Source organism: Bison bison, unplaced genomic scaffold (genome assembly GCF_000754665.1).
Source record: "Bison bison bison isolate TAMUID 2011002044 unplaced genomic scaffold, Bison_UMD1.0 scf7180017864080, whole genome shotgun sequence".
In the NCBI taxonomy this organism is placed as follows: Eukaryota; Metazoa; Chordata; class Mammalia; order Artiodactyla; family Bovidae; genus Bison; species Bison bison.
Window position 1 is genome coordinate 4,893,948 of NW_011494652.1, and position 10,039 is coordinate 4,903,986.

A 10,039-nucleotide genomic window follows, 5' to 3' on the forward strand; every position below is an offset into this window, starting at 1 on the left:
CCCCCGTCACTGTCGGACCTGTTTGTCTGGAGCTGCCTCCGTCTCCTCTCGCCGCACCAGGTGCGCTCTGCCGACGGGTGCCGGAGCGCTCGGGGGCTCGGACCTCCCGCCTCTCCTTTTTCACCCAACTCCTCGAAACTTCCACCGCCCTCGGGCCACACGGCCTGCTAGCCGGGACCCCCGGCTCGCGGGGGAGCGGATCCTCGACGCCCCGCCCCGGCGCGGGCAGAGCATGGACTCTGGGCCGCGGGCGATCGAGAGGCAGCGGCACCATGAATGGGCACGGGGTGGGCAGGGCGCCCGGGTACGGCCTGAACGGGGCCGGCGAGTTTTACTGTGAGGCGGTGGAGGGGGCTCAGAACCCCGGGGGGCTCCTGCTCTCGCCCGCTGCCTTCATCAACCCGGCTCAGTACGCCAGCGTGCTGGAGGGACGCTTCAAGCAGCTTCAAGGTGGGCTCCGGGGGTGGGGTGGTGGGCTCCGAGAGGAGGGCTCGGGGGCGGGGGCCACGGCTGGAGCCGCCCGGAGAGGGGGCCCCCACGGAGAGAGCGGCTGGGGGCGTGGGAGAGGAGCCGGAGCCAGGCCCCCGGGGTGGGGGGAGCATCTTCTGTGACTCAGATGGTTTGTGTTGGGAGACAAAGTGCCGGGGGAATAATTACAAGTGGCCGGGAAATCCGCGGACGCTGACAGAGCCGGAGAGGCTTGGACCCTCTGGAGTGGCGGCGGTGCCCCGCTGGGCGTGTGTCCCCGGGGGCGCGGAGCGCGGAGGCGCGGCCCGGTCTCCCTGAGACTCTCGGGGGTTGGGGAGGACGCGCCTGCCGGGGTGGTCCGGGAAGGAGGCAGGGGACTGAACCAACGGGGGAGGGGCCCAGGGCGTTTTGCTGTCCTGGATTTCTGAATGGGTGTTTGAGTGTGTGGAAACCGGGGAGTGTGTCAAAGGGATCTGGTGCAGACGGGTTCAAGTATGGGTCTGAGGCGGCTGTGTTCACTCTAGCACGCATAGGCCAGTGTGTTTCTCCTGGGGGCCGTGGTGTTCTGTGTGCCTGCGGATGTTTTGGACACCTGGTAAAGTTACGCTGTGTCGCTGGTGGTCGGCTTTGCACATTTTTTTTTTTCCTAGCTGCCCCCTGTTTCCACATCTTCCCCCTTTTATGCTGCCTGTGAGCCAAAATGGCCTCAGCCTCGTGTGTCTGGCATGAGGGCAGACTCCCTGGATCCAGTCGTGGCTGGTGATCAGGTGGTCCCTGGCTCCCACAGGGCCTGTGGATCCTAAGAGGAGGCCCACAGGGCATCAGGCCCTCTGAGCACTTGGTAGGACGCTGAGGTTGTCCCAGGTCCCCTGTTGGAGGTAAGAAAGACAGGAACAGACATGGGTGTGTCGCTGTGTTTTATGGGTGAGGTGCATAGGAATGTGAGATTAAGGGGTGAGTCTTTTCGGTTTCTGAGATGCTGGTGCTAAGAAAAGACAAGTGAGTCTTCAGCCCTGGCCACTTGGGTTGGGTCCTTGCACTGGGCCTCTCCAGGGGGGACATGAGGAAATCCCAGTGGCCAGAGCAACTTCCAATGGGCTGAGCCTCTTCCCTCACTTTGTCATTTGTATTTTTTCTTTTTTTTTTACTGGAAGAAATTAATTTATCAGTCGTGGATATTACCATAAATAATGAGGCAAGAGTAGAATGTATTCATATACTGAAACCCAGGCTATAAAAATGTCGGGTCCAAGGCTTAACACTCCTGTCCAATTCAACAAACCTTTGTAAACGTCTCCAATGTGTCAGGGTCAGTGGTATTCTCTATGTCATTTATAATAATTTCAATTTTTGTTTTTCTGGGAAATGTAACAGCATCCCGTCTCTCAGCAGCAGCTCCCCCTGTGGACAGGCAGTGGGCATCTCGTCACTTTTTGTGAGATTGACACTGAACTCTGCCTGGCTTTCCCCTGCCCCACCCTGTGTTTCCCGGGTTCACTTTTTACCTGTTTCCAACTTCCACGATGATGTATTCACTCTTGACTTTGGAATGTTGGTGTCCTGGGACAGGATCCTCTTGCAACCAGTTGAATGAACCAGCCCAGAAATAGAGGAGCCCGTCTTTTCTTTAAATTATCCCAGGAGGGCAAGCTGACTCAGGAGACCCGCAGGCTCTATAATGTCACATCCTTCTAATGACCACTTGGAAGAGCTGCTGCTGTAATTGAAGTCCATACCCTCTCCTTTGCCCACTACCAAATGGGAACAGCCATAGCTCCTGCTGGACCGACCGGAGCAACTCTTACTCTTTCCTTCGGGTTAGATCATGCCTGAATAACAGTAACTCATCCAGGAGACATTTCGTGCGGCATCTTACATGCAGTGTCTCAGTCAACACCATGACTTGTTGAAAGAGAAAGTAATATGCCCATTTTACAGATGAGAAAAGTGAGGCCTTAATGGATTAAACAACAGGATTTCACCACTGATACACAGCAGAGCGCTGATCCCAGGCCTTCCCTGCATGTCCCCTGCTGTAATTTCTTTCATCCTTCCTTCTCAAAGCCTGTTTTCCGTCTCTCTGTCTCTCATTTTTGTTCTTGACCCTGGTCATGAACTCATTCCAATTTATTTCCCGACTTTTCAAGTTATGGGTTTTCCCCTCGGCTATATTCCTTCCCTTCCTCCTCCCCAGACCTCACTTCCCCAACCCCACCAACTGATGTTTAGAAGCAGGCTCCCGGTTCTTGAAGGGCAGAAATGACCCCATGTTGCCGCCACAGATGAGCGAGAAGCTGTGCAGAAGAAAACCTTCACCAAGTGGGTCAACTCGCACCTGGCCCGGGTGACGTGCCGAGTGGGCGACCTGTACAGCGACCTCCGGGACGGACGGAACCTCCTGAGGCTCCTCGAGGTGCTCTCAGGGGAGACGCTGGTGAGCTGGGGTCGCCAGGGAGGAGGTGGCCTGAGAGACAGTGGCCAGGGGGACAAGCCCTGGGGGTGGCCCTGAGCGAGAAGAGTGACACCACAGAGCAGAAAGCAGTGGCTGCCTTCTGCTCAGAGGATGGTTTCAGTTTGAGAGGCTTTGCTGTGTGGATTAAACCAGGAACATTGCTTCAGGGAGACAGGAACAGTGGCCCCATTGAAAACATTTTTTTTCCCCACTCACTCTGGGTGCAATTAATTCCCTTGGGAATCTTAATCTGCTCCAAGCCTCATCTGCAACTCAGCTTTGGCTTCCCCGGGCGGTGCCTGTGTTCCTGAGGGAGGTCATGGGGAAGCCGTAGGAAGCAGGGCCCCGGGAAAGCTAGGAGGGAAGGAGGAGGAGGAGGCCCACAGGCCCACGGCTTTGTGTCCCCTCCCTCCATAGCCAAAGCCCACGAAGGGCCGCATGCGGATCCACTGCCTGGAGAATGTGGACAAGGCGCTGCAGTTCCTGAAGGAGCAAAAAGTGCATTTGGAAAACATGGGCTCACATGACATCGTGGACGGGAACCACCGCCTGACCCTTGGGCTGGTGTGGACCATCATCCTTCGATTCCAGGTACCCGCATGGTGTCAACTGGCGTGTGCCCTGCACACCAGTGCAGCATCTCCCATGGTCACTGCACACATGGGGGGCCCAGAACCTCACACACTGGGGCAGGGGACCCTCATCATTAAACAGCACAGAGGCCAGCGTGGGTGTTGTCAAACTGCTATGGCAAATTCCCTGTGGCCTGGTCCGATGCTGCTGCTGCTGCTGCTGCTGAGTCGCTTCAGTCGTGTCCGACTCTGCAACGCCATAGACGGCAGCCCACCAGGCTCCCCCGTCCCTGGGATTCTCCAGGCAAGAACACTGGAGTGGGTTGCCATTTTCTTCTCCGGTGCGTGAAAGTGAAAAGTGAAAGTGAAGTCGCTCAGTCGTGTCTGACTCTTAGTGACCCCGTGGACTGCAGCCTACCAGGCTCCTCCGCCCAGGGATTTTCCAGGCAAGAGGACTGGAGTCGGGTACCATTGCCTAGTCCACTGGAGGACCACATTTGGGGGCACAAAAAACCACAGAGAGCGTTAGAACTGCATTTGGGGTCTGGTTACCAGTCCACTCCTCTACCTCAAACTCTGCTCGCCTCTGTCAAAAGAATAGCCACCCAGCTCCTTCTTATGCTCTGAGCATCGCCAGTCCAGGGTCCTAATGCCATCACAGCTCTCCTGATCGCCTGCTTACACCCTGAGTGTAACTCCCTGCTCCTTCCAGCCCTAAGCAGAGCTCCATCAGCTTCACCTTTGAAGCCCAGCTCTCAGGAAATGTTCACTTCTCCACCTGTAGTTTTCCCCTCAGCAAGAACCAGCATCTTTGCCTTCAAGGCACTTCCTCTTCTGAATTCCCACCCCTTTCTGCTGCCTCAAATCCTTTTGACCTGGAGTTCTGTGGTCATTAGTCCGAGAAGAAAGGCCCTAGGCTGTATCCCTAGGCCCCTAATTGAGGAGTCTAAGGAGCTTCTGAGCATCTCTGATAACTCCAGGAGCTATCGGAAAGGAAGCTGTTCAGGAAGTGAGGGCCTTCCTTCCTTCCCTCCCTCTTAGATCCAAGACATAAGTGTGGAAACAGAAGACAACAAGGAGAAGAAGTCAGCCAAGGATGCCTTGCTACTCTGGTGCCAGATGAAGACTGCTGGGTGAGGCTGCCAGAGAACATGGCCTTGGAGGGCTGGATGCACCAAGGCTGTGCAGTAGGAAGGAAGGACGGGGGCCCAGGAACTATGAGCTGCGGATCCATCCTGGAGGCCTACTCACTGTCTATCCCGGCCTCTGTTTATAGGTACCCCAATGTCAACGTGAACAACTTCACCACCAGCTGGAGAGATGGGCTGGCCTTCAACGCCATCGTGCATAAACACCGGTGAGAAGACAGGGGTTGGCCATCCTGTCTGAGCTGCTGGATGGGTTGATGACCCAGGGGCCCGCACACACACGTAGACAAAGCAGTGAGACAAGCTGAGCTCCACGGCAGTCAGGAGGCGTGAATGTTCAGAGAAGAGCCCAGAATGTGGGGGTGCTTCCTGCACAGAGGTCTTGCGATGGGAAGTCGAGGTGGGGAGGTGCAGTGGGGGTGGAGGGCTTGGGAACTTAGAGATCAAGATGGGGTGGCTTTCCTTTTCCTCTTTAGGCTCTCATGTGCCCTTGATTCCTTCTCTATTCCCTCCCCACCCAGGCCAGACCTGCTGGATTTCGAGTCTCTGAAGAAGTGTAATGCACACTACAATCTGCAGAATGCCTTCAATCTGGCTGAGAAGGAGCTGGGACTTACGAAGCTGCTGGATCCTGAAGGTGGGACAGAGCTATGTGAAAGAGCGGCTGTGGGCTAGAGACAGAAGGTGGATGACGGATGCCAAGAGCTGAGGGCGGGGAGAACGGAAGTCCCTGCTGGAGGTTTACCTGGTTTCTTTGGGGGGGGGCAGTGATGGAAATGATCTGGAATTAGATCACGGTGATGGTTGCACAACCCTGTGAATATACAAAAATCCACGGAACGGTGTACTTCAAAAAGGTGAATTTTATGGCATAAAAATTCTATTTCAGTATAGGAAGAAAGGCAGCCCTGTGTGGGGTTTGGTTCTATCCCAGCCCTCCATGAAGCAGCTCTGTAACACAGAGCTGGTTGCTTGGCCTCTCTGTGGCTCAGTTTCCTCACCTCTAAAATGAGAATATTTAAAAAAATAAAAATAAAAAAGGACTTCCCTGGCAGTCCAGCAGTTAAGACTCCACACTCCCAACGCAAGGGGCATGAAGAACTAAGATCCTGCAATGCCCCATGGGGTGGCCAAAACATTAATCTTAGTCTACAAGGTCTCTAAGGGCCCCAAAATTCTAGGGTTCTAAATTAAGCTCTGTGACCTTGAGATCTCACCAAGCACTGGTATCATGGTCAGTTGACCCTGCTGGTTGGTCCCTATGGTTCTGATCTAATGCCCATGAGACTGGGAATGGCCACCGGGCTTTGTTCTGTACCTGACATTGCGCTTGCGTGCTAAGCCACTTCAGTCGTGTCCGACTCTTTGCGACCCTATGGACTGAAGCCCACCAGGCTCTTCTGTCCATGGGGATTCTCCAGGCAAGAGGACTGGAGTGGGTTGCCATTTCCTCCTCCAGGGGATCTTCCTGACCCAGGGATCAAACCCACCTGTCTTAAATCTCCTACATCTGCAGGCGTGTTCTTTACCACTAGTGCCACCTACCTGACATGCTTTAACTAACTGAATTCTCACAACACCCCTCTTTGAAATCAGTTTCATCATTACACCATTTATGGAAGAAAAAACAGGGTTCTGTAAAGGTTATGTGACTCCCCCAAGGTCACACTGCTGAAGGAGCTGAGATTTGAATTCAGGCAGCCTAGCTCTAGAGCCTGTTTCCTGAGCTGCCTCCCTGGGAGAGCAGAGAACAGTCTTGGTACAGAAAAGAGCAGGACAGAAGGGCCAAGGAAATTTCCAGCATTTCCTTGTTGGAAATGCTCCTTCTGAGGTTCCCTGGGCAGATTTGGGACTTGGCTGTTTTCTCCCTGTTTTCCATCCCACCAGTAGCCCCTTTTCCCATGCCCTCTTAGTCCAAAATGACAAATATCAGCTTAACAATGATTGAAGCAGGCCAAACACAAGTCTCCTTGGAGAGCATTTGAGAAGCATAGTGATGATAAAGAACGTGGAAGTAAAACTTAGTGTCCTAAAAAAAAAAAAAACAACTTAGTGTCCTGTAACTTTCTGAGGTGATTTTCACAGCTCCCACCTGGCTGTGGGTCGGCCAAGGTGGTCAGGAGGGCTTCTAGTCTCAGTCTTCCCTGGAGGTAGGATACAATCTGGCCTAATTAAGAGAACCTGGGGATTTCAAGTCATAGTCAGCCTTGCTGTCCTCGAGGTAGACGCTAGTATGGCTTGAAGGACACTCACGTCCTGGGCCCACAACTGAACTTTGAGAGTGGGGTCAAAAATAGCCATGCTGGGGGCTTCCCTGGTGGTCCAGTGGTTAAGGTTCTTCTTCTATTGCAGAGGGTGAGGGTTCGACCCCTGATCAGGGAAGCTCCGCATTCTGTGAGGTGCAGCCAAAAATAATTTTTTTAATTAAAAAAGAAGAAATAGCCATGCCTGTGTCCTGAGATGGCCCTGAGAATTGGCCTCTGTCCCTGCTCCCAGGGCTCCCTGGGTCCATCCCTCTGGACATCCCAGGCTTCATTCGTGCCTTCTGTCTTGGTGCCCCTAAACTGCATGACTTCTTGGACATTTTTCCAGCCCACAAGCCCACAATCCAGCCCCAAGTAGGAATGCTGTTTCTTGTCTCTCTTCCTCCAAGCAACTCCTTTTGGTCTCCCCATTGGGAAAACTGGGTAAAAGCCTCTTTGGGCATCTGGGTTTTATTCTCTGCTTGTTTCTTAGAGGAAAGAAGTTAGCTTTTCATGCCCTTTTAGTCCAAATGGTTAATCTGTCATTTTTCCTCTGAAGGGAGCTGGAGAGATAACCTCGTGGAGCTGGGAGGGGAGTAAGTGATTGGGATTGGGACTGGAGTAAGTGATTCAGATTGTGGGCCTACTTCTGGGAGGCAGGATTCTAATCTTTGTCTGACCTGAGTGATCCTTTTTCTCAGATGTGAATGTGGACCAACCAGATGAGAAATCAATTATTACCTATGTGGCTACTTACTACCACTACTTCTCCAAGATGAAAGCCCTGGCCGTGGAAGGCAAAAGAATTGGCAAGGTACACTCCAGCATGGGGTTGATGGGCGTACAGTCCAGAGGAGGCCTGACCTGGGGTCCTGTTCCCCTGAAGCAGGGGCAGGGGAGGGCTGGGCCGGTGACCCCACGTTGCGGTCTCACAGGTGCTGGACCACGCCATGGAGGCAGAGCGCCTGGTGGAGAAGTATGAATCCCTGGCCTCCGAGCTGCTCCAGTGGATCGAGCAGACCATCGTGACCCTCAATGACCGGCAGCTGGCCAACTCCCTGAGTGGAGTCCAGAACCAGCTCCAGTCCTTTAATTCCTACCGCACCGTGGAGAAGCCACCCAAGTAGGTGTCCCTGGGCGTCACCCAGCCTCGGCTGGCCTGCCCTGAGCTGTGCTCACACACAGGAAGCCTAAATTAGGGGGGCCTTTTGGGAGAGAAATTTGGCAGCACAGAAATTCAGTGGCTGCTCATTCCCCCAGCTCAGAGTGCCAGGAGCAGCACCAAAGCAATTTTTTAAAAAATAATTATCCATTACACGAAATCATGCTATGGAAATGATTGCTGTAGTACATAGAGCTGGTGCAGTCCGCTCAGATAAGATTGGTCTGGGTGTTGCAACAACCCAATCCTAGTTTAAGGACAGGGCATTGGACCTGACAGGTGGTCACTGCTGGCAATACAGGTGTGTGGCTTGTCACTTCCGCGCTGCACAGCTTCTTATCATTTATGTATTTTAGCAGTCGACTGTTGAAGTGTGGCTTGACTGTTGGGCAGTTCTACACAGAATATGCTAAAACTTCGATTTTTTATTTGTGACCTCTTTCGGAGTTAACGTGTTTTGGCTCCAAAACTAGTATTATTCCAGAAACACCCTTTTCTGCGCTTTCCGGGGAATGATTTGAGGTGTGCCCTTTGACCCAGAAAGTCCTCTTCTGGGCATTAAACAAAAATGTAGCTTTAAGGATTTTCACGAAGGTGACCTTTGTAAAAGAAAAATAAGTCATGGGACAGCCACTGAAAACAATATTGAAGAAACGTGTTTATTGACCTGAAAAGATGTCCATGGAACATAATAGAAGACAGCAGAGAGCAAAGGGTTAAGCGACCAAGGTTCAGAGTACCTGAGTTCAAATCTTAGCTCTGCCATCTAGCCCTGGTGAGCATTGGGCATCTTATTTAGCCTGCCTGTGCCTCGGTTTTCTCATCGGGAAAATGAGGGTTATGGGAGCATGTAGTGAGAGCTAAGAGTTAATGTATGCAAAGCCCTGAAAGCAGGGCCTGGCGGTCAGCGAGCGAGTCCTCAACAAATGTTAGTCATGGTTCTCATATGATCCCGTCTGCAGACTCGCCTGCCCAGGGGGACGGTGCTTGCGTCTGTGTAGTTTTCAGTTGTTTCAAAATTAGGTTCTTGGGACTTCCCTGGTGGTCCTAGGACTTCGCAGTCCCAATGCTGGGGGCCTGGTTCTATCCCTGGTCAGGGAACTGGATCCCAGATGCCACAACTAAGAGTTCGAATACCGCAGCTAAAGAACTGGAGTCCAGCACGGTCCAATCAGTTAATTAAAGTAAATCCTTAAAAAATAATAAATAAAATTAGGTTCTTTTTAAACGAGGATTTTGCCAGGATTTTCTGGCTTTCCCACAAAGCTTTTCCGAGAAGAAAAGCAACACGAGACACTTCATTTTGAAACATAATGAGACCCGAGGCCCCTCAAGGGCTTTGCCTCTGACCCGACTCGGCCTCCTGCCTCAGGTTCACCGAGAAAGGCAACTTGGAAGTGCTGCTCTTCACCATCCAGAGCAAGCTGCGGGCCAACAACCAGAAGGTCTACACGCCCCGCGAGGGCCGGCTCATCTCCGACATCAACAAGGTCCACAGCCTCCCTTCTGTGTCCCGGTCGACCCACCCTCAGCAGCAGCCCCTCCAGTCCCCGCCTGAACCCTCAGCCCGGCTGCTCCCCATGGAACTCCCGTGGTCATGGACTCCCATGACCTCTCCCAGTCCCGCACGTCCTCCCCTCTGCCTCCGTCTGTCTCTCTACGAAAATTAGATCCCAGCCCCTTATCTTGCTCAGCATGTCCCCAGATCTCTGGCCCTACTTTTATTTCATTTTTTTTTTTTCACAAACAACGTAAGATTAACAGAAGTAACAGACTTCACCCCCCAGTCCCACCACCGCAGACAAGTCCAGCGATTTCCACTCGTCCCCACGCCCCTCCCATCTCTGTCCCCAGCAGACGTGTTTCTCACGTGGTTCTGTGGCACAGCCACCACCTGCCCGGCTCCTCACACTTCCCTGCACAGGCATCTGATCGCATTCCACAGACCCACTAGACCGAGCTGCCCTGGGACCCACCCTGCGCACCACCCCCAA

The 10,039-nt window shown here is 53.2% G+C and overlaps 1 protein-coding gene across 2 annotated transcripts in view; it reads left to right on the forward strand.

Moving 5' to 3' along the window:
* Positions 1-10,039, forward strand: part of SPTBN2 (spectrin, beta, non-erythrocytic 2) — a 38,839-nt gene that overhangs the window by 6,935 nt on the left and 21,865 nt on the right. Inside the window, exons 1-9 of one of the 2 annotated variants that reach the window (XM_010837728.1) lie at positions 9-450; positions 2,751-2,902; positions 3,338-3,511; positions 4,534-4,625; positions 4,769-4,849; positions 5,162-5,277; positions 7,585-7,697; positions 7,819-8,006; positions 9,418-9,535. In XM_010837728.1, the coding sequence (XP_010836030.1) occupies positions 273-450; positions 2,751-2,902; positions 3,338-3,511; positions 4,534-4,625; positions 4,769-4,849; positions 5,162-5,277; positions 7,585-7,697; positions 7,819-8,006; positions 9,418-9,535 (1,212 nt within the window). In that variant the 5' untranslated portion in view covers positions 9-272. Of the gene's footprint in view, positions 1-8; positions 451-2,750; positions 2,903-3,337; positions 3,512-4,533; positions 4,626-4,768; positions 4,850-5,161; positions 5,278-7,584; positions 7,698-7,818; positions 8,007-9,417; positions 9,536-10,039 lie in introns of those variants that run through there. The other variant, XM_010837727.1, reaches the window with a different exon arrangement.